This window comes from Danio rerio, chromosome 13, assembly GCF_052040795.2.
Source record: "Danio rerio strain M-AB ecotype USA chromosome 13, GRCz13ab, whole genome shotgun sequence".
NCBI classification, from domain to species: domain Eukaryota; kingdom Metazoa; phylum Chordata; class Actinopteri; order Cypriniformes; family Danionidae; genus Danio; species Danio rerio.
The window spans coordinates 17,567,253-17,591,377 of NC_141033.1; the positions used below are offsets into that span (position 1 = coordinate 17,567,253).

General features: G+C 36.6%; 5 protein-coding genes across 35 annotated transcripts in view; 3 read left to right on the forward strand and 2 right to left on the reverse strand.

Annotated features, from left to right (window-relative positions):
- The window catches only part of LOC147841024 (uncharacterized), a 485,466-nt gene that overhangs the window by 294,740 nt on the left and 166,601 nt on the right, over positions 1 to 24,125 (forward strand). The gene's annotated exons all lie outside the window — the stretch shown is intronic.
- Positions 1 to 24,125, reverse strand: part of LOC147834160 (uncharacterized) — a 439,063-nt gene that overhangs the window by 271,871 nt on the left and 143,067 nt on the right. The window lies entirely within an intron of this gene.
- Positions 1 to 24,125, forward strand: part of klc1a (kinesin light chain 1a) — a 209,886-nt gene that overhangs the window by 30,388 nt on the left and 155,373 nt on the right. For 22 of the 28 annotated variants that reach the window (XR_015505034.1, XR_015505026.1, XR_015505030.1 and 19 more), the window contains 3 exon segments: positions 1,780 to 2,005; positions 2,595 to 2,682; positions 22,303 to 22,404. Coding sequence is in view for 16 of the 28 variants with exons in the window: in XM_087277700.1 (XP_087133826.1) it covers positions 1,780 to 2,005; positions 2,595 to 2,682; positions 22,303 to 22,404 (416 nt within the window). In the remaining 12 variants the exon portion in view is untranslated. 28 annotated transcript variants of the gene reach the window in all.
- On the forward strand, positions 3,067 to 7,131 carry LOC101883107 (uncharacterized). The gene is made up of 2 exons (XM_087279105.1): positions 3,067 to 4,589; positions 5,958 to 7,131. Exons 1-2 carry the CDS (start codon positions 3,775 to 3,777, stop codon positions 6,742 to 6,744), a joined length of 1,602 nt encoding a protein of 533 aa, XP_087135231.1. The 5' UTR covers positions 3,067 to 3,774; the 3' UTR covers positions 6,745 to 7,131.
- Positions 6,748 to 18,052, reverse strand: si:ch211-57f7.7. Of its 4 annotated transcripts, none has more exons than XM_087277327.1 (10): positions 17,140 to 17,498; positions 15,343 to 15,555; positions 15,086 to 15,224; positions 14,227 to 14,361; positions 11,766 to 12,211; positions 11,175 to 11,494; positions 10,879 to 11,060; positions 10,538 to 10,710; positions 10,213 to 10,427; positions 6,748 to 7,840 (listed from the first exon to the last, which is right to left on the reverse strand). In XM_087277327.1, exons 2-10 carry the CDS (start codon positions 15,396 to 15,398, stop codon positions 7,596 to 7,598), a joined length of 1,911 nt encoding a protein of 636 aa, XP_087133453.1. In that variant the 5' UTR covers positions 15,399 to 15,555; positions 17,140 to 17,498; the 3' UTR covers positions 6,748 to 7,595. The 4 variants fall into 4 exon arrangements, 3 of the variants coding, with proteins under 3 accessions (XP_087133453.1, XP_087133454.1, NP_001429533.1); XM_087277328.1 differs by having other exon boundaries at positions 17,149 to 17,449; NM_001442604.1 differs by lacking the exon at positions 17,140 to 17,498 and adding an exon at positions 17,754 to 18,052 and having other exon boundaries at positions 6,750 to 7,840.

Here is a 24,125-nt window from a genome sequence, read left to right on the forward strand (position 1 = left end):
GTACAAAACAAGTAAATAAATAAAAGCAAATTAAATTACATTTATCTACATGACACACAAGAAACAAGAACACATTATTATTAAGTATTATTATCTTAACTCATCCATCACCACAACAGCCATCTACTTAAAATACTGGATCCAAGATTAGACCTCGGAATAAAAGCTAAAGACTTGTTTCCTCTCCCACAACTCTCGCCCTGCCCACATTTGTTAATGATATCAAGCTGACCATTCACAGAGCTTGTGCTATGCAACGTGTAGTAATTTATTATTATTATTTTTTGAAAGGTGAGTGTCAGGGTAGACATCAGCAATGCATAAATCAGCAACATATAAATCAGCCTTAAGAAGAAATGGACAAAAAAAGGGTAGATGCCACTTAAATTTTAATGTCTTCTTCGAAAGTGTTCCCAGCTCCAGTTTTAGGTTTTAGAAGATTATTACAACCTAACAGACTCCTCCTCCTCACCATTTCTGTTTGTTGTCAACTGACAGTTGGAGCAGCATTAGCCACGCCCATTACCTCAATGTAATAATCTGATAAATCAACTAAAAACAAACAGGAAGTGCATTTTCAGATTCAGCCAAGAGCTCCGCCGCTTTGTGTTTGGCAAGAGACAGGCAGACAGAGAGATGCAACATGAGTGAGAGGACCAGCATTCCGCCGTACATGTACGACTCGGACACAGACCAAGTAGAGAGTACAAAATCATTTGTGTCTTTGTATAGTTTTACAGCCAACTGCTAGTTTAAAGTTCCGAGCTTGTACACCGAGACTAATAACCATGCACACTAAATTAACTTTGACCGAGGCACCAGATGCGCCACTCAGAGCCGCGACACGGAACACCAGACACGCACATTCGCATGTTATTTAAAACGAAACTATTCAGATGGCGCTCTGTGGCGCGACAGAAATATGAAGTGCCCTGAATCGTGGCTGGGCGCCACGGACAGCCACCGGCTGGAAGCGCTGTTGTGTGTACCCTGACAGAAAGCTCGCACTTTCCAGCTGTACCTAGTTAAAATCACAGGGAGCTTCTGTGACCACGAGAAACAGATGAAGTTTAAGGTAGACGCAATAAACAGTACACATGTTTGCTAACCTACCTACAAACAAACTAAGTTACAAACGATAATTCCGATTACACCGTTCATGTGGTGAATGTTGGTCTTGTGTTAAGCCCAATGAGCCTTACATCTAAGAATAGAGCAAGGGTGTTCCTAGTGACATCGCTTTGACTCTCACGCTGAAAATGGCTGATGTGAAACAACAAACCTAGGATATGGTAATTTGTTGCAGTCAATCGATATTGGTGGGCTGGGGTACCGCACTCCTACGTCAAGTTGCGGTCGATCTAAAAACAGCTCCAATTGGTCCACCATTTTTGATGTTGTTAAATAAAAAAAAAAGGACTGGGTGTGTTTATATCACCCCAATATGACGGCCTATACACTATACCTACACAGATGTCTGTCCAAACAGCTTGAATAGTAGATTTTTTACTATAGGTGCCCTTGAAAGATTATGGCAGTGCAAACAATTTTTTTCCCTAATGACATGCACGGATGAATAATTCACCACAGAACTAGCAGTGTACGCTAACAAAATCATATCGTTAGTTTTGATTTCTTAGGGACTTTTCCTAGACTCTCTGCAACAGTTTCTTCACTTTCTGTTGGTTTTTACTAATAAAAAAGGAACAAGTTTTTAGATTTGTATCACATTATATGAATTTTACTTCAGTGTACTTTTGTTCTCTTCTATTCTCCCAGTCCAGCCTCCTCACAGCAGTGCAGTGGCAGCAGCTCAGCAGGGTGGTTATGAGATCCCTGCTCGTCTTCGAACCCTTCACAACCTGGTGATCCAGTATGCCTCACAAGGCAGGTATGAGGTGGCCGTTCCTCTCTGCAAACAGGCTCTTGAAGATCTGGAGAAAACATCTGGACACGATCATCCCGATGTAGCCACCATGCTTAACATTCTCGCTCTCGTCTACAGGTCGGCTAACAACTAAATACACCAAAAAAACAACAACATCTGTTTAATGTATCATTTTAAGCATGAAATAAGTACTGTTTAGTACACAATGCCTGAAATGTGTTTTTTTTTTGTCAGTATGTTTTTTCCTTTGTAAGATATTAATACTTTTGCTCAGGAAAGACACATTAAAACACAATACAAATTATACTGTTTAAAAAATACTATTTTAAATAAATGCCCAATTTAAAAATTTTTATTCTTTATAGAATCCTGAAATAAATGAACCACAGTTGTCACAGATAATATTAAGAATCACAACTGTTTTCAATATTGATAATAACAGCAGCAAATGGGCGTATGATAATATGATTTCTGAAAGATCTTCTTTTGCATCAGAATGCTGTATGTACCGTGCTTTAGCTCATCACCCATAACCTTTGTTGTAAGCTATGCTAATATCCGGTTTGCAGACCGTTGGGACATTAGTCTATTGTGCCATCATCCTGTTGCCTTGGAAACAGCTTTTTTTGTTAGAAATACCTTAGCAACAGCCCTTTGTTACACAATAAGTAGCAATATTGTTTTGTATGTGTTTTCTGCTCTTTAGGGACCAGAATAAATATAAAGAGGCAGCAAACCTTCTTAATGATGCACTGGCAATCAGAGAGAAGACTTTGGGCAGAGACCACCCTGCGGTAAGATGTAATTCCAATATTAAAGAGAAAATTGTACAAATAGTTTGTCTGTGCTGTGTGCAAGCAAGGGCAGACCATTATCTGAAAATATATATTTTTTTAAGTTGACCTGAATAGATTTATTTGGAGTGAATTTATGCATGTGGAATAATATAAACAAAGTATGAGTATATCAATAAAATATAACAATACAATAAAAAGGGCTTTAAACAATAGACAGTTTATATATATATATATATATATATATATATATATATATATATATATATATATGAGGCGCCGTGTAGGATTTAAATCAAACTTTGCTTATCAACACACACATAAACACGTGCATATACACCTATAAATTACTCACATATACACCTATACTATTGGATGTTCAAAGCAACATATATGAAACTTGTGTATATACATATAAACTTGACGCACGCATACACCCACTCACACACGCGCATACATATAAACTCCATCTATGCATACACACCCACATTAACACACGCGCATACATATAAACTCCATCCACGCATACACACCCACATTAACACACGCGCATACATATAAACTCTATCTATGCATACACACCCACATTAACACACGCGCATACATATAAACTCCATCCACGCATACACACCCACATTAACACACGCGCATACATATAAACTCCATCTATGCATACACACCCACATTAACACACGCGCATACATATAAACTCCATCCACGCATACACACCCACATTAACACACGCGCATACATATAAACTCCATCTACGCATACACACCCACATTAACACACGCGCATACATATAAACTCCATCTATGCATACACACCCACATTAACACACGCGCATACATATAAACTCCATCTATGCATACACACCCACATTAACACACGCGCATACATATAAACTCCATCTACGCATACACACCCACATTAACACACGCGCATACATATAAACTCCATCTACGCATACACACCCACATTAACACACGCGCATACAACTCCCAACATGCATGAACACCAATTAAACAGTAGAGCAAACATCTAAAACAAGATATACAAAGTTGTGTATATGCATATAAATCACCTGCATATATGTGGATGTGCGTAACTTTTCAGTGTGAACGGAAGGCATGTCAGTTCAAACGGAAGGCATTAAGTGATCTTTTTCTCGAGCAAATCAACATGAATTTCAGAGTGATCTTGTTAACCGTGGCGTTTGTCGGTGCTTTATTTACTTGTGCCAATTGCAATGAAGATGATATAGTCGATTTCTTTAATATTGTATTACATTGCTTAACGCGTATACAGCAAGAGCCGAGAGAGTCGCTTTGTCGTGACTTGGATAATCATGCCAATACAATTTACAGCCTTTTGTCCGTAGTTCGTAACGGAAATCCCCAATCTAGAGAATGCATCTTAATTCTCGAGACGCTGTACCGCACACTGCGCCAAATAACATCGCTTGAAATTGGAAGAGGTGCCTCAGCAGGAGCAGTCCCACCACCGACATCTAGGACAGGCCACAGAGGTCGTCCCCGCTATGACATTTCACATGAGCAGCTTTGCCATTGTCTGCGACTTGGGTTTAACTGGCAGGGAATTGCTTCCTTATTAGCAATAGACCGCCGCACTTTGTTTCAACACAGGCAGCGTCTTGGAATCAGACCGTTGGAATTTGCAGAGCTGTCTAACAATGAATTAAACACTCTTGTCAGAGAGATTTTACAAAGAACCCCAAATGCAGGCGAGACCTACATTCTGGGCAGTCTCCGGTCTCGCTCCATCCACATCCAGCGTCGGAGGGTCCGACAAAGTTTACATGAGATAGATCCTATTGGAAGGTCTCTAAGGCGCCGACGTGCTGTCAGAAGAAGAATTTATTCTGTGCAAACACCTAACCAATTGTGGTATGTCCAGCAGTTTGACAACTTAATTGAAATGTACATTAGTAAATTAAGGGTTAACACTTTATAATATCTACACACTATGAATCATTTAGACTACTACGCATATCATAGTGAATTAATTATCTGTTAAGCATTAACTCTACATTTATAAACGTTAGTAAGCAGTTTATAACTGCAGCTACAAATGCTGTATTGGGTTATAACCACATCTATAATGTGCTTACTAATTGTATTTTCATACTTTGTTAATGATTTATTTTTCATTACTTAATGAAGTATTGCATTATTTACAAACCATTTGTTTTCAATAGTAGCCTATGTGGTTAAGATTTTTCAGAATGAGTTAGTAAATGATTAATAAACTATTGAAATCAACGCTTATATATTCATATTATTCAGGCAGATATTAATGCTTATATATGTTAATAATGCTTTATTAACTAAACTTCATGCAGTTTTCTGACTTATAGTGATGACTATTCATGCTTTATAAATCCCTTATAATGACAATTATAGGCTCAGTATCAAAAGAAAAATAATATTTGCAATAAAATAAAATTACTGTAAAGTTCAAATATTGCCAAATAACAGGAGTGTCAAAATACAACATATTTGGATAAAACAACATCAATATAATAATTTAACATAATTTAACAATATAATAGGATGCAAAGTTTAAACTTTACATTATTTTTATTTTAGATAAGGTTGCAAAGAATTTTTTCACATGTGTATCTTCAAACAAATAGGAATGAATAATGTAATTTATGTAATTTTTCCTTTTTCGAATTTAACTGAGTCTTTAATAGTCAGTTATACGGGATTTATAGCATAAATAGTCCTCACAGATTGTCACAAAACTGGATGAAGTTGAGTTAATAAAGCATTTCTTAACACACAAATTAACTATTAGTATATGCTGGAATAATAAGAATTATAAATGTAAATTTGAATAGTTTATAAATAATTTACTAACTCATTCTGAATCATCTTAAAAACAACCAACTATGCTTAAATAACTGGTTTGTAAATAACGCAATACTTAATTTAAAAATGAAAAATAAATCATTAACAAAGTATAAAAGTTAGTGAGCACATTATAGATGTGGTTATAAGTCAGGAATACAGCATTTGTAGGTTCAGTTATAAACTGCTTACTAACGTTTATTAATATGTAGAGTTAATGTTTAACCGATAATGAATTCACAATTTGCTAATGCTTAATAAATGGTTCATAGTGTTTAGTTATTATAAAGTGTTAATGTTAATAATGTTAATAAATTACCCTAAGAGGCTATTCTACAAGACATAAAACGGTACAATGAAACACACGCATATAAACGTGTAATGAGTGGTCTCTCTTTACAGGCATATAGACGGAAATCATAAACTGGTCAGATGGAGACTGGTTTTCCACGAGTGTGTTGACGGATATAGTCGCTGTATTGTTTATCTTGAGTGTCTGAACAACAATAGAGCATTAAGTGTTTTGTCGTTGTTCCAAGAAGGGGTTCAAAACTTTGGTTTACCATCCAGGGTTAGATGCGACCACGGCATGGAGAACACAGAGGTTGCGCGCTACATGTTAAATAGAAGAGGACTAAATAGAGGGAGTGTCATTACGGGCCGCAGTGTCCATAATCAACGAATTGAACGTTTATGGGCAGAGTTAAACAGAGTTGTTTCATATTATTATTCGGACTTGTTTACTTTCATGGAGGACCACGGTATACTGGATTCTCTGTGTGAGCTTCACGTGTTCTGTTTGCATTTTATTTACTTGCCTCGGATCCAGAGGGCAGTTCGGGAATTTAGGGAAATGTGGAATAACCATGGACTCTCAAGTGAAAGAGGACAAACCCCTCTGCAGTTATGGCACAGAGGTGTGGTTAGCCATATTGGAATTAACAACACTGCTATATCTGGTGTGTTCGAAAGTGATGATCATTGGGACGTCAACGAAAACCGACCAATTCCAGAACTGCAGAGCAGGAATAATATAGTAGTTCCTGAAAATATTTACCACCCAAATGACACTACAATGGAAAACATTCTCGAAACATTTAACCCATTGCAAGATGATGGAAATCATGGAATTGATCTGTTTTTGGCGCTTGTACAATTATTGGTAAGACAACAGGTTGAGACACAGTAACAATGTTTGTAATGCAAGTGTTTATTGCAATTTATTCCTGCAAATGCTTTATTTACTACACAGCAAATGTTATGTAATTAATCCATAAACATGCATTTACAAATGTATTACACAAATGCTTGTAAAAACATGGAAAACATCAGTTAAAAAAAGTAATGTTAGGATTGATCAAAAATGATGAAAACTTCCTAACAATGAGTTAAACAAATGCCTCAAGAACACTGGCACATTAACATGTTAGCATAAAGGTTGAAAATGTTAATTCCTAGTTAAAGGGATAGTTTATCACTTTTTACACACCCTCAATTGGCTCTATACCTTTGAGATTTTTTTTTTCTATTGAACAAAAAACATTTTGAATAAAGCTAAACCCTTTAACCAAAGAAACTCAAACGGGTTTGAAAAGTGAAGAGTAAAGAGTAAATGACAATTATTTGTATATAAACTAGCCCTTTAATGTTGAAACATGAACTGCTAAGATTAATTGTAACATTGCTGAAAATTATTAAAGGGACAGTACACTCAAAAATGAAAACTGCCATTATTTAATTATCCTTCACTTATTCAAAATGTTTACTTAATTTGTTTTGCCAAACAAAGTTATATTTTAAAAAATACTGAAAACCTGAAACCACTTAAAAACTACTTTTGAAGTTAATAGTTACAAGTCTAGTTCTTCAAATTAGTTTATTTAATGTTTAACAAAGGAAAGTAAGTCAAACACGGTTGGAACCACTTGGTGGTGAATAAATAGTGAGTAGATTTACATTTTTGGGTGAACCATCTCTTGCAATCTATTGCTTCAATAAGAACCCTGGCTTAATATTAACATCTTGGCATTTAAGTCTCTCTTACTCCTTGCCAAATCCATGTGTATTGTTGATAGCAAATTCCATGTTGCTTTTAAAAGCACCATAGGTGCTATATAAAGGCAGGCGAAGGCAGTTAATGCAAGTATTGGCTATTGGAAATCTTTGTAGAAGTTCAGAGTCATGGTGAAAGGCAATGGAAGGCTGGGGATGAAATCCAATTGGTGGGACATGATCTGATCCAGTGGTAAAGGATAAGATCGCGCCAAGCCTCTGTGCTCCTTCCTCTTGAGTAAACAAAAAAAAGCAAAATATCAACAACTATACAGTATATTCAGCTAGTCAAGAAAATAACTGCAAAACTGTTGCAGTATTAAGAAAGCAATACCCTTTATGAAACCTGCAAATGTAAACATTAAAAAGGTATAATAAAAACTAATGTGTTCTGTCTTGACCATGCTACTTTACATGACATTTTCAGACAATACACAACAAAAAAGTAACTGAATTACAGAATAGCAGAAAGCTTGTTTTTTGTTTTTGATGCATGATGTTACTTGAACAATTAACACCCTTCATGTTTCTGATAGCTGTTAATGGCTATCTTTTGCTTTTGACCTGGCTCCTAATGCATCGCATTGCCTTCATTTAAATTTTTTCATCACTTCATATTTAAGGTGTATAAACCAATTACTGTCCTTGGTGTAAAAAGAAACATTTATACATCATAGATTTAGTCACTGATGAAATAAGCTAAAAAATTCTGATATTTGTAACCCCTTGAATGTCACTGTCAGCCAACGGAACACTTAAAGGTGCAATAGTAGATTAAAAAAATTCCAACTTTCGTATTACAGTATGGTTGCACGATATCAAAAACTTACTACAGGGAGTGCAGAATTATTAAGCAAATGAGTATTTTGACCACATCCTCCTTTTTATGCATGTTGTCTAACTCCAAGCTGTATAGGCTCGAAAGCCTACTACCAATTAAGAATATTAGGTGATGTGCATCTCTGTAATGAGAAGGGGTGTGGTCTAATGACATTAACACCCTATATCAGGTGTGCATAATTATTAGGCAACTTTCTTTCCTTTGGCAAAATGGGTCAAAAGAAGTACTTGACAGGCTCAGTAAAGTCAAAAATAGTGAGATATCTTGCAGAGGGATGCAGTACTCTTAAAATTGCAAAGCTTCTGAAGCATGATCATCGAACAATCAAGCGTTTCATTCAAAATAGTCAACAGTGTCGCAAGAAGCGTGTGGAAAAACCAAGGTGCAAAATAACTGCCCGAACTGAGAAAAGTCAAGCGTGCAGTTGCCAAGATGCCACTTGCCACCAGTTTGGCCATATTTCAGAGCTGCAACATCACTGGAGTGCCCAAAAGCACAAGGTGTGCAATACTCAGAGACATGGCCAAGGTAAGAAAGGCTGAAAGACGACCACCACTTAACAAGAAACACAAGCTGAAACGTCACGACTGGGCTAAGAAATATCTCAAAACTGATTTATCTAAGGTTTTATGGACTGATGAAATAAGAGTGAGTCTTGATGGGCCAGATGGATGGGCCCGTGGCTGGATTGGTAAAGGGCAGAGAGCTCCAGTCCGACTCAAGACACCAGTAAGGTGGAGGTGGAGTACTGGTTTGGGCTGGTATCATCAAAGATGAGCTTGTGGGGCCTTTTCGGGTTGAGGATGGAGTCAAGCTCCACTCCCAGTCCTACTGCCAGTTTCTGTAAGACACCTTCTTCAAGCAGAGGTACAGGAAGAAGTCTGCATCCTTTAAGAAAAACATGATTTTTATGCAGGACAATGCTCCATCACACACGTCCAAGTACTCCACAACATGGCTGGCGAGAAAGGGTATAAAAGAAGAAAAACTAATGACATGGCCTCCTTGTTCACCTGATCTGAACCCCATTGAGAACCTGTGGTCCGTCATCAAATGTGAGATTTACAAAGAGGGAAAACAGTACACCTCTCTGAACAGTGTCTGGGAGGCTGTGGTTGCTGCTGCACGCAATGTTGATGGTGAACAGATCAGAACACTGACAGAATCCATGGATGGCAGGCTTTTGAGTGTACTTGCAAAGAAAGGTGGCTATATTGGTCACTAATTAGTTTTTGTTTTGTTTTTGAATGGAATGTCAGAAATGTATATTTGTAAATGTGGACATGTTATATTGGTTTCACTGGTAAAAATAAATAATTGAAATGGGTATATATTTGTTTTTTGTAAAGTTGCCTAATAATTATGCACAGTAATAGTCACCTGCACACACAGATATCCCCCTAAAATAGCTAAAACTAAACTAAAAACTACTTCCAAAAATATTCAGCTTTGATATTAATGAGTTTTTTGAGTTCATTGAGAACATGGTTGTTGTTTAATAATAAAATGATTCCTCAAAACTACAACTTGCCTAATAATTCTACACTCCCTGTATATGCAATATGCCTGTTGCAAAGCGCTGCAATAACCTGTGTTACATGTAGAGGTTGTCCATATTTGACCAATCAGATGGCAGAATGAACAGAGGCAAAATATTTGCTAGGACAAAGAAAGAATGAGCAACACAGATTGCAGCATTACTTTATTGTCTGTAACTTAATTAAATGTGTAAAGTTCTTATATTTATAAAAAAAAAAAAGTTACCTTCTACATCCTGCAGGTAGTCCCTCCAAAAGGCAATTACCCTGTTCTCATTAGCCCGTTTGTTGCTCCCAATTTCTGACCACTGTATTTCAAACAGGTCATCCATCATGTCTGCAGTCAGCTGCTTTGGCTGGTGACAAAACAAGGACCTAAACGATTCCGGGTGTTGTTGGACTTTAGCAAGGACACCAAGTGTTTTCAGGCCATCTCTGAACCTATAATAGGGACCTATATTAGCTTGGCTTAATATAAAGCATAAAAAATAGGTGCGTTGTCACAGTCTTTACAAGAGAATTAAGTCGTTATTAAATTATTTATAACAAACCTTTCAAATGGTCCACGGACACGATTCACCACTTGAAACATAAGCAGATCTTCAACTAGCCTGTCCTTGTCATCAATGTTCTTTATAGGTCTAAGACAACCAGCATTGGCTAGGAAGTCCATGATGGGCTCAGTTGACTCTCGTAGCTCTTCCACAGTTGAGGCTTCAGAAAGCTGTATGCAAACAAATAGCACGTGCATTTCAAATTTATTTACAAGTATACCAGAGAAACTTTTCTATAAACAATATTTTAAAACTAAGCTATGTCTTTAATATAGATGGAACATACTGAAGTAAATGAGAGAATCCATGATGAACACTTTAAACAGTTGTAACCTAACCTTTTTTATTTTACTATAAATCTCAGGGTCAGCTACATCCTCCAAGCCAGGTCTGCACATGTCTGGTCCCTGAACTAAACTGTCATATAGCGTTTTTGAAAAACAACCAGGTGCAGGTCCTCCATGCACAAGACTGACTGCAACTGCTCTCCCTGCAATGAAATATCTGTCCTCCCTCATGGCTGACATAAAATTAAAGAAGAAGTGTCAATACAACAGCGTTAAAAGATTTAAAATATAAGTTATGGAACATGGAATACAACTTATTAAATCTTTACAAAAAATATAATGTATACCTTGTGAATCAAGTGCCAAGTTTATACTGCCCTCTTTTCCATCAAACATTGATGACTCCATTAGTGCCACCAGGAGGAGTCGTAGAAATTCTCGTCTAGGGCCGCCCAAGTCAACAGCCTCTTCAAACTTTCCTTTATCGTCGGAGAACCTAATGACCATTCTGTTATTTGGACTGTAGGACATTCGCGTAAATCCCCGTATAGCACCATCCAACACAGATGCACGATTAATATTAAACTTGCAGGTTTGGTTGCCATTTATTTTTGATGCAAGTTCCTCCAGTATTTCCTTTATTGGGATTTCAACTGCTGGGGGAAATCTGAAGAACATCATATATTATTTATATTTTATTATGAAATAAAAACATATCAATCCAATTCAAAATATATAAATGTATATTATCTAAAATCTATATCTAAAAGCCTGTGCTGGAGACTTACTGCTGATTACAAAATTGGCTTTAACATAACAATGGCCATTGATTTTTCTTGTCGTTTTGTTTTTGTGCTTTTAAGTGTAATACTTCAATATATTTAAAAATGACATGCTACTTGTGATTTATTTGTTAAATTAGAACAAATAATACTCACATCTGGTCCTCAATGCTGGCCATTATAGCGCAGCAAAGATCTTCATCTTCTTCCTCATCTTCAGACGTTCCCCGGAGGAGGGAAATGTAGGTATCATAATCACCATCCCAGGAAGCAGATCTAAAGGACTGGTCCGTGTTCCAGGATTGAGCTGGTGCGTTACGTCTAGTGCAAAGCTGGCCACTGGTGGAGGGTTGCGCACCGCTGGAAAGGGTGGAGGGCTGCAAACCGCGGGAATTGGTGGAGGGCGGCAAACTGCTGGAACTGGTGGAGGCCTGTGTACCACTGGAACTTGTGGAGGGCAGCACACTGCTGGAACTGGTGAAGGGTTGTACACCACTAAAACTAGTGAAAGGCTGTGTGTCGCTGGAACTTGTGGAGGGCTGTGCACTGCTGAAACTGGTGGAGAATTGAGTTCTTGTGGATGACTGAACTCTGGTGGAGGACTGAAAAGAAAGACAAGATGGAGTGTACATTAGATAAGGCTGAAAAAGGGTTGCACGATTAATCGAAAAAGATAACGATCTCGATTCGACCCTACACACAATCTTAATTCAGCTTTTCTACGATTCAGCCAATTATATTTTCAAGGTCAGGAGAGAAGCAAAAAAGCAATCGCACAAGTCTACACAGGAACATGAACATCTTCAAATGGCATTAGAAGTGTCATATACTGTATTTATAAAGGTATAATTCACCCAGCAATGTCATTTCTGTCTTCATGTAATGATGTATTCACTACCGCGCAATCACACGTGAGCTGACCGTGAGGCTGTTTGTTTACTGCCGTGAACGCGCACGCATGCAGCACGCCAATAACAGCTACTTTAGCAAACAGAACCTGCATAGGCTGTGAATAAAGTTAAAGTTAGGTAATAAAATTTGTTAATAACATTTAGTTTGTTGCACAGAGCGATGGTTTGATAGCTGCGCTTAAAGAATGATTTGCATGTGTATATGTTTTATTACAGTGACGGCAGCCATGCGCTGCGCTAGGAAGTGAAAATGAACCTGGCCGCACATAATTTAAGTAATCATAATGCATTTAACTGTTATGATTACGACAAGCATTTATGTTTTTTCTTTCATAGCTAACACAGTGTTGTGCAAGAAAATAAAGGTTTAACAGTCAGTATAACTAGTCTAGCTTATAAAATGTTGTATATAATGCAAGAAGAAATCTGATAATGACAAATTTTACCAGTGAAAACAAATGGTCTATTACTGCTGTCAATGGCAGATGGCAAGGACGTCTTCACCATAATAAATCAATTTTATAATTATGAAAAGTTGTATTCAGATGTCATTTAACTGTGAATTAACAAACAGGACATATTGAAAGTCTGTTAAAGTCTGCCATAATGACTGTACAAAGTTTTGCATTTACAGGGTTCTTGCACCATTTCAAAAGTAAAATTTCATACTTTTTAAGACGTTTTTAAGACCTCAACAAATATAATTTAAGACCCAAAAATGTTATAATTTCTTTGGAATAGGCTACTCAATTTAATGTTCTCGTTAGATTTTAATAAATTGTGCCTCATCACAGTATGGATAACCCACAGTACCTGCCTTTTGGGTGTCTGGTGGTGAAATGAAACTGTTAAAGCTGACTGTGAGGGGGCGTCTGAACTAGAGCTGTAATCAGGCTATAAAAGTTAGCCCCGAGAGCCCGAACCCAACAAGTACATTTTGATTGAGTTTTTTTAAAAGCCCGTTTAAAGCCCAACATTATCCAAATGTGCACATGCACACAGCTCTTTTGTCTTTTTTCATGAATGAGTCGTTTATATGCGTTAACATTACTTATTTATAACATAGGCTATGGGCCAAGTTGGCACAAAGAAAAAAAATAATGTTTCCCAGTGATGGGTTGCGGCTGGAAGGGCATCTGCAGCGTAAAACGTGCTGGATAAGTTGGCGGTTCATTCCGCTGTGACGACCCCTGATTAATAAAGGGATTAAGCCGAAAAGAAAATGAATGAATTTAGCATTAAGCAACAGTACACCTACACATAAGCCTAATATTATAAGTGTTGTTTTTTTACCATATCATCACTTTAGAATAAGGTTCCATCTGACATTTGTCAAAATTGAGTTATTGAATGAAAACTTATTTACAACATGGGATGTTTTACATCGTTGCTTACATTAAGACTTAAAAAAAAAAGCAAATGTTACACACATACTGTACTACTATATGGGTTGCAAAAACTTTGAAGCTCATTATCTCAAAATCATTCAGAACGCAGAGAAAACCTTATAATTCCAAGGTGACGATATGTTTGAGAATTAACAAGAATAATAATAGTCTACTTATACTAACCTTTATTTTACATCTAAAGAATCGTGAACTTGATTTTAAGCAACAAAAAAAAATCGTGATTCATTTTAGCCAGAATCGTGCAGCCCTAGGCTGAAGTATACAAAAAAAAAGCATCAAATCAAAACAGGCACTCACAGAGTTTTGTGTGGAAGATTGGTCATTGAAGTCAGTGTTCATATTCTCATCAGAAGCAGTTCCTGGTGATTGGTGGATACTTTCACCTGGCATGTCAACCTCAAAGCAGCTGTCATCAGAGCAGTCTGTTTCAGTCTTCAAAAATAATACAGTACAGAAAACCAAGGTTAGTTTAACAGGTATAATAAACAACGAATACATAATGTATTGCTTTATCTTATATTCATGTCCAGAGAAAACAAATATTTCTACCAAATTAAGTTGCAAATGGATTATAAAAGTAAAATATAGGTAACACTATTTCAAAAAAGTTCTCATTAGCCATGTTTGGGTACTGCATTAAATTAACAGCAAGAAGAGAGAGAGAAAAAAAGATTTATTACTGTTATTTTAGGTTTAAATCCAACTTGTATTAGTTGTAACTTCATTTAAAATAAAAAGTTCATAAAAAGTTATTAAGATTAAGCAGCCTTTAAGCACTGTTATGAACACCACTACAAGTACAATCTGACAGGGGCGTGATGGACAATTTAAAAGTGGGGGGACAGCTGTATGAAATCCAGAAGTTTAATTCCTAAGCTCCTGTTTCTGAATTGTCTGTCTCTAAAAGTGAGGGTGACATATCCCCCCGTCCCCCCGGTTGCTACGCCCCTGCAATCTGAATATTCTTGAAAACACTTTTAAAAGTTTAAGAAGTTAATAATCCATACTACATTAAAGTACCCATGATATCCAAACTGTGCATGTTCATCATAACAATATAATGAATTATTAAATATTGGCATGTCTAGAAACAATTATGTCAAAAATAATCCTAAAAATATGTTTCATTTCAATTAAACAATTACACCTGACTTACCAAGAGTAGTGGTCTTGAGGGTCTAACATACAAGGCCTTCAACCTGAAGACCTTTAAAATAATTCGGCCATCTAGTTCTTGACCTTCAGTTAACTGTGGTTTAATCAGCTTGTTGCCACATCCCATAAGTATTTCCAAACTACACAAAATGAAAATCATTGGTATTAATGCATCATTACATAATGACTCAGTAAAACATGAATACACAGTAATACAAATACAATACTTACAACTTAAAGAAAAAGAAAAACATTTACCTTACATCGAATGGCACTTTCTCTTTGAAGCCTTCTTTAATTCTTCTTAAAACCATAGTACTGTCCCATGCTTTTTCAAATTCGAAAGCATTTAATATGTGTCCAATCTCATGCAAGCGCTGTTTTTTCCTTTGTTTAACAACATTTTTATCATTAGGAGAGGTCAACAAGATTACGTCTTTGTTGAAAGTTTGATGGTATTGTCCTCTGGGCCTGTAAAAACAAAGAGCTTAGAGCAAGCTTCAACAGCATATGTCATAAAATACTTGACATCTTTACAATTTTTTTCTACACTAGTGGGATAAAATATAAACATAATTGGTTTTTAAAGGCTATACTACGACTCCTCGCTGTTCCATTAAAGGGCCATGACACCCTTCTCTTTCAGTTAAAGTCTACTTCAGAATTTTTTCAAAAGATGCATGATTAATGGGCGTGGAGCTCCGCGAGCATCGGGCAGGAGTGGGCGTGGCCAGCAGGGGAGAAGGGGAGCGAATAACTGCTGTTGTCCGTTAGCTCACAAAATGAGATACAAAGAGGAGACGCATGAGTTTATAGTTTACAAAGTTAAAATGCAAAGAAATGAACAGTGATTTAATGCCCTGCTACATTTGTTATTCGTAATTTCATATACAGACAACCACAATTTATATCATTATAAAGATAATCGTGTTCATGTAAACACTATAAATGAGGACTTCTCCCTCAATCCCCGTATCCAGCAGACTCAGTGCAGCAGGTCTCCTGACCTGTCTATTTTAACCATTAGCCCTGCTGGTAATCTGGAGGATTTAGGGGAACACAGCAGCACGGCGATGTGTCTGAATGTGAACGAACTCCTGATAAAAGACAGCGTCCGTCATTCTCTAATTCTCGTGCTGCTCTCCCGACAAAAATGCTAGCAGCACACACACAGCTTTGCTGTATGATCGGCCCTGACAAGATCGCGGGGGAAAACATGCAACAAACCCCGTGGATCATGGAAACAAACGCATATGAGCCTTCATGAACGGCTCAATACTGTGCCGTGGTTTCCGTGTCTCTCAGCTCGGGCATGACACTGGCAGGTCTGATGAATAATTAAGCAGTAGGGTCTTCTCATAGGATAAGAAATCTCCGCTATGAATAATAATGAGAAACCGACGCGTCATCATTGCACTTGCAGTTCTGCGCTACGTTGCCGATTTTGATCCCGCCCCAATAATCATTTTAAACCCAGAAGCTGAAATTAGCTGACAAAAGCTCAAAATTATCCAGTTTTCCCCACAATTAAAGCTGACAGGTGCTAACATTGTCTTAACTAATGCTCAACACACACACATCTGTTAATATAAAAAAAAAAGTTCTCCGGGGTGTCCTGAACCTTTAAGACGGCATTAAACTTGAGCGGGGCACCTTGTTGGACAATCACAGCCATATCTATTGAGCACATGAATATAAAATGTTCCATTAGAAAAACGCGCTCAATTGTTAGCGGGAAAAGAACTTAATGACATTTTTATATTTTATTTCCGCAACATTACCAATTGGCACCTTACTCGATCCTTTTAAAAACCCTATAAAATATAACAACATTACACCGCAATAACATTGTACTGTCAATTTGTTATACATTTATTCAGAACTAATTTTCATTCATTCATTTTCTTTTCAGCTTAGTCCCTTTGGGGTCGCCACAGCGGAATGAACCGCCAATCCAGCATATGTTTTACACAGCGGATGCCCTTCCAGCTGCAACACATCAAAACATCAATATACACTTATTCACACACATACACTACGGACAATTTAGCCTACCCAATTCACCTGTAGCCTCATGTTTCTGGAGTGTGGGGAAAACCAGCGCACTCGGAAGAAACCCACGCCAACACGGGGGAGAACATGCAAACCCCACACATAAATGCATACTGGCCCAGTCGGGGCTCGAACCAGCGCAGAATTCATTTGTATTATGCTAATGTTTTATCGTTACAAATAATTTTAACGGAAAGTGACTTTTCAGAAAGGTTTCGAGAGAACTAACTGTTAACGTGTAAAGAACACGTACGTTACGTCTATAAAAAAACTATTGTTGGATGATTATTTATGTAGTGATCGTATGTTATGTAACAGTTAACGTTACTGATATCGTTCACGTTGTATTTCAGCTTTAATGCGTTTAAAAAACAATAAGTTCCAGTGGACGCCGGTTTGCTTTTAATCCAAAATGGTGGAAGCGCGGGACTGAAACTGGGCATTACTGTTGCGATTTCCACGTTTGCATTGCAAGACAAAGTGAAGATCGTGGCTTTCTTATCTCGTGAAAAGGCAAGATGGTCAGAAGGCTCGCTAGACGAACTAACTTTTTACTTATAAACTTTTAGTGCAATATCCCCCACCACCACATACTTAAAGTTCATGTTATTTCTTACCTTTTTCTGGACCGAGACTGCCAATTGCCATACTGCTGGCGAGTATGGTATCGTGGTCCTTCACCGGCGGACATTGATTGCCTGATGCTTTGAGCGCGAGATGGCCGAAACAAATTGCGCAATTCAGATTCTGTTTCTGTTTGAAGTTCAGCTGAAGGGGACGCATTTGAATCCACTGAATTAGATATGGATCTAATTATAGTCGGCGAAGCAAGAACATTTCGCAAAATGTTAATCGCATCTGTAAGGTTGGCGCTATCACTGTTCATCGTGGTCAAATGCAGAAACGTGGTAAAATCAAGCTTACTTCGTCTTATTTTTTGATTAATGGCAGCTGGCAAACAAACAAGGTGCATTCCTGCCACCTTCTGGACTGAAGTGTGGAGCGCATAATATAACCAAAATAACCCATTAAGGATAGCGACACCATAAAGAAAACCTTATTAGACTAAATGTATTCTAATAATAACTAAAATGATATACTTCATATGTGACTTTGTATTAATTAAACCTACTGCTTTCACTTATTTTAGGATTTTTAATAAACATTTTGCTGGAGCAGTCATGTCATGTTTTCAATAATCAAAAAACTTAATACCTCAATTAATCACATTATTTATATTTCATAAGCTTAACGATAGGATAGATTTCACTACAACACAACTAATTGAAATTACCTGATACATGCTTTTAATTATAAATAATGATACATTTCGTTTAGGCTGGGACTTTTACACTGAAGGACTTCTATTTTATAAACTGAGATAACTTCCTTTTATACTAAAACACCTTCCTTTTAAAGTGAAAAATTCATGCGCATTCACATATAAAATAACTTGCGCGCGCGCACACACACACACACACACACACACACACACACACACACATATATATATATATATATATATATATATATGTAAATTTTGTACAACTGTTTTATGGGTGTGTGGAAGGATCAAGTTTATGTATGTGCGTGTGTGTATTCAAGGACCGAGTTTATAAGTATGCGCGTGTGTTAATGTGGGTGTGTATGCATAGATGGAGTTTATATGTATGCGCGTGTGTTAATGTGGGTGTGTATGCATAGATGGAGTTTATATGTATGCGCGTGTGTTAATGTGGGTGTGTATGCATTGATGGAGTTTATATGTATGCGCGTGTGTTAATGTGGGTGTGTATGCGTAGATGGAGTTTATATGTATGCGCGTGTGTTAATGTGGGTGTGTATGCGTGGATGGAGTTTATATGTATGCGCGTGTGTTAATGTGGGTGTGTATGCATAGATGGAGTTTATATGTATGCGCGTGTGTTAATGTGGGTGTGTATGCATAGATGGAGTTTATATGTATGCGCTTGTGTTAATGTGGGTGTGTATGCGTGGATGGAGTTTATATGTATGCGCGTGTGTTAATGTGGGTGTGTATGCATAGATGGAGTTTATATGTATGCGCGTGTGTTAATGTGGGTGTGTATGCATAGATGGAGTTTATATGTATGCGCGTGTGTTAATGTGGGTGTGTATGCGTGGATGGAGTTTATATGTATGCGCGTGTGTTAATGTGGGTGTGTATGCATAGATGGAGTTTATATGTATGCGCGTGTGTGAGTGGGTGTATGCGTGCGTCAAGTTTATATGTATATACACAAGTTTCATATATGTTGCTTTGAACATCCAATAGTATAGGTGTATATGTGAGTAATTTATAGGTGTATATGCACGTGTTTATGTGTGTGTTGATAAGCAAAGTTTGATTTAAATCCTACACGGCGCCTCATATATATATATATATATATATATATATATATATATATATATATATATATATATATATATTGTATATGTTTATATATTAAGTTTTTAACAATTGTGATTTTATAAAACTGAATATTAAATGTTGTTGAATTAGGGCTGGGCTATACAGCAAAAAGTTATCACAATATAATGTTTCATATCATTCAGTATCAATAATTATTGATTTTTTTTTTTTTTTACAATCCATTTAGAAAAATTGGGATTTTTAATTTATTTAACCACTTTATTTTAATTTACCAACATTACTAAGGCAAATAGTTTTAATTAAAAACAACCAAATAAACAAAAACATTGTATCTCTTATGTCTTATAATAAAATAAAGTGTTAAAGAGACTCCTAAACATGTTAAATAAAATTTTCCAAGGTGTGTGCAATGGTAAAGTGTAGTTACTGAACAATCAAAATTTTAAGGTAAATCGACATCTGTAGGGTGCCAATAATAATGAAACAGTAAACTTCAGACTGTAAACAAAACACATTATAATTATCAAATCAGAGCTTTCAAGTAAAGGAACCAACCATTATTATTCAAATACATACTGCAACATTACAAAATGTGAAGTTGGATGACTACATTACCACTATGCTAAAAAACGATTTTCAGATGGGGTGCTAGTGGCTAGGATGTGCAAAAAATGAAACCAAAAAGCCACTCTGGCGACATCCTTACATCCTTTTTTATTTGCAATCTCCTCACTGCTTATTTCATGGCACTTATTTTTGGTTGAGTTATTCGGATTTGTAGTGGCCATGAAGCAACCTAATTGTTGTTCATTCCCATATCTAAAAGCATGTAAAAAAGCGCTCCCCTGGTGTCTATTGTAACTAGGCTACCATCATTTTCTCAGAGGATGAAAAACGGAAAATTCATTGCTGTGGATCCGATACAAGATTTTATTTACTAAGAGAATTAAAAAGAAATGCAGTGTTTGGGTGCTCTGTGCTTGTCTGAGGTAATTAGTCTGACTTTATTACCGAATTGTGTATATTCCATACAAAGTGTGAAACAGATTAGTTAGTTATATTTACATGAATCGTGGTGCACACTCTGCATTCTGGAAAGTTGAGAGTTTTTCAACTAGGTGCGCCTGGAAAACTCGTCATGCTTGCATCATGTGCACTTCACTCCCTGTTTGTGTGTGCAAAACGTGTGCCCTGATTGGAAATAACCATATAGACATTCCTTCAAAAGTTTGCACTCAGCAGACACATTTTAATAAAATTATACTGAAACTTCACACCAAACTATTTTTTTTAGCGTGATTGACAATGATGTTCAATTAATAAACACCAGTACAATTTTATCAGCAGTTTTTTTGTTCTGAATTCAGACACTTAACAAGATAAAAAAACAATTGAATCATCAAATTCAATATTCTAAAATTCTAAATGAAGAAATGCAGATTGTGAAATCCAGATAGATTGCGAAATTTGTTTCAGATGGCATTGACGCCTGCTCTTTTCGCCACTGAATAGCTATTAGACCAGAAAAAAAAACAAAAAAAACATGGCGTGACCAGTTTTAAACAGCCCATATGTGGCATCACACAACCTGCAATGTAATAATTGCAGATTCAACTTAGATGTTAAAAAAATATATTGTGCAATCCTAGTGCAAGTGCATCGTGTGTGTATTGAAACAAGGAGCACAGGCTGCTAAAGTTAAGTTGGTAATGTGAAACCTATGTCTTGCCCTTTCATCAGGACCAGCATCCCACAGTTCTTTGCAGAGGTTAGATGCTTTAACACCTTTTGTAGCTTTTTCTTCTATTTCATTCTTTATCTTCCACCTGACTTGTTCTGTACAGCTGAATGTTATACTAAATATCCGCAAATTTTATGCATTATGATTTTCTGGGTGGTTGAATTGGAGCAATACTTAAAATATCATAATGATTTTATTTTCCAACTAGTCACAATCCTTACTGTCGCTGATATTATTACTTGAAAATATAAAATGTCTTATTTATAAACTCTCTTTTAGAATTGGTCAGCTAACTGCATTTTAGAAAAGAAATTTCAGAATTGTAATAAATGTAAAAATTCAGATTTTTTTGTATGAAGTTTCAAGTTTACTAATTTCTTTGCATTATAGTATGTTAATGTTTGGCAGCATTTTTAATATTACAATAGTTCAATTGAATGTGGTTTAATGTATTCAGTTATCTGCTCATTATAGGGATATTTATGTTTATAGCAGATGTTGTTTATTGTAATTGCCAAAATTTCTATAAATTATATATACTATTTATACTATATTTTATATATTACATACCATACATTTCAACTTAATACTGATAATACTAACTTACAATTTATAAATACTAAATACAATTTATTGTGGTACGTTTGCAGTTTTCTGAATATTATGTTTATTTTGGTCTGCTATTAGCCCGTTTTACAATTTACACACCTTTACAACATATATCATCTATTTTTTGTTTCTCTCTCCACAATTCAATTCTATATGCACTGAAGTAATTAAATCAAAGGTTAATCAGAACACCTCTATAACACAGCATGGGTGAATGTTGTATGTGTATATGCATGTTAGACCGCAGAGTTGACCTTAATCAGATTTCCAGTCATTTAAATAATCATTTTGTAATCAGTGACTAATTGTTTATAAATGATTGGCTTTATAAATGATTTGATCTTTTGATTGTTTTATGTTATTAGACATTTTAGTAAATTTATGTGTAGAAATAAACATGCTTGTTCTTGTGTATGTGCAGGTGGCTGCCACACTGAACAATTTGGCTGTTCTTTATGGCAAACGAGGGAAGTACAAGGAAGCAGAGCCTCTGTGTAAAAGAGCCTTGGAAATCAGAGAGAAGGTGGGTCAGGTGTTAAACATACCTGTCGTGAGTGTGACTTAGTAATGAATTTAGTCTTTATTTCAAAATGGATTCTAATTTACAACCCCAAATCAACAAAGGTTGCGATGATATGGAAAACTTATCAAAAACATACAAAAGCTGCTGGCACACCAACTACCGCCGCTGCAGTAATACGAACGGCGGCAAAGGTAACATATTGAAGTAGTGACATCTTTTATTACAATTCCCTGTTGACATCGCCTGTTTCAAATCGCATCATTATTTAACCAATTTACATGATTACTAGCCCCAATCTGCTCCTGTCGCAACTCTTTTTGAAATGTGTTTCAGGTCTGAATGACAGGAAAAGATGTATATTTACAGATAAAAATGAATTTGACCATATTAAACATGAACTAATTTGTGTTCATATTGTATGCAATGAAATACAAGTCAAAGTAAATTTTCAAATCACTACTTTCTTTTGTATTTGCCTTTTCCGTATATGTACACAGGGGATATACATTGAAACTGAAACTCTTGCCATTTTAATGTTAGAGGTTTCATTTCTAAATTTGATCATCCTTGTGCCTAAACATCATTAGCCGCATATCCACTGTCGGGCCAGTGTGAGCCAGGGTTTTCATCAGGCTGAAGTAGCCCAAGACTCAGAGAGTTTGAACAGTGAGGCCGAAATCATGTTGCGATTTCACTATTGGGTCAATAGCTCACAGCGTAAAATGCAAACCCCATTCCTAGATTGCTAGCTGATTGAAACTTCACACAACCTCCCCAGTTAAGCAGGAAGAAGAAAGTCAATGGCTGCGTCCGAAACTGCATACTTCCATACTATATGGTACACTAAAATCAGTATGTGAGTCGAGTAGTATGTCCGAATTCATAGAATTCGAAAATCAGTATGTGAGAAGTACCCGGATGACTTACTGCTTCCGGCGAGATTCTGGAGTGCGCATCCCATGCACGCTGCGGTATCCCATAATGCCCTGCGAGAGAATTCATGAATGGAAGTGAAGCGATGCAACTGACGCTGGTAGGTCATGTGACCATAACAAAATGCCGGATGTAAAACGTCCGAATTCCATTCATACTTTTCACATTCATACTTTATAGAACATACTTTTCTAACGGCCGAGTAGTACGTTTAAATTCAAATGCAATACCTACTGAGTAGTAGGCGGTTTTGGACGCTGCCAGTGTCATTGCACTCAGCTGCCATCTTTGAAACGCCAGTCGTGTAGTGTGCTCTGGCATTCTGTTTGAATGGGGAAACATCAAATTCTCCAAAATTGCATTCCAAGCTTATGATTAAATTTCATATTAACAATCACCAATAAACTTAAACAACAACTTTTAAGTTTAATTTCTAAACAACTTGAATCGCACAAAATCTGCAAAAACTCACGTCTGGTTCGAGCCCCTACCATGGAGAATCGTCTGTCTATTGCGATCGATGATTGGCTCCTGTACTAGAAGGCAGGGCTCTATTCGCCATATTGAATGTTACACTTACCTCATAAAAAACTATACGAGTGACATGTCTTGTGTTTTCTATGGTCTTTGCTCTTGGTATCGTGCATCGAGTGGTCTTAAAACTAACGGAGGGATGATGACCCAGTACACCATCTATAGGCTAATATAATACCACTGAATTTCTCTGGTAATAACTCGGTTTAAATCATATTTTAATACCTTCTCGTTTCGGTAGATGCCATCAAAAG

What these genes read in the sequence shown, in the direction of transcription:
- LOC101883107 (XM_087279105.1), top strand. Translation starts at nt 3,775, where the DNA reads ATGTGGATGTGCGTAACTTTTCAGTGTGAACGGAAGGCATGTCAGTTC. An exon ending in CAAACACCTAACCAATTGTG is followed by an intron (nt 4,590 to 5,957) that starts GTATGTCCAGCA and finishes CTCTCTTTACAG; the next exon opens with GCATATAGACGGAAATCATA.
- si:ch211-57f7.7 (NM_001442604.1), bottom strand. Translation starts at nt 18,022, where the DNA reads ATGAACAGTGATAGCGCCAACCTTACAGATGCGATTAACATTTTGCGA. An exon ending in GCCAGCATTGAGGACCAGAT is followed by an intron (nt 11,495 to 11,765) that starts GTGAGTATTATT and finishes GATGTTCTTCAG; the next exon opens with ATTTCCCCCAGCAGTTGAAA. An exon ending in CTACCTGCAGGATGTAGAAG is followed by an intron (nt 7,841 to 10,212) that starts GTAACTTTTTTT and finishes TGTTTACTCAAG; the next exon opens with AGGAAGGAGCACAGAGGCTT.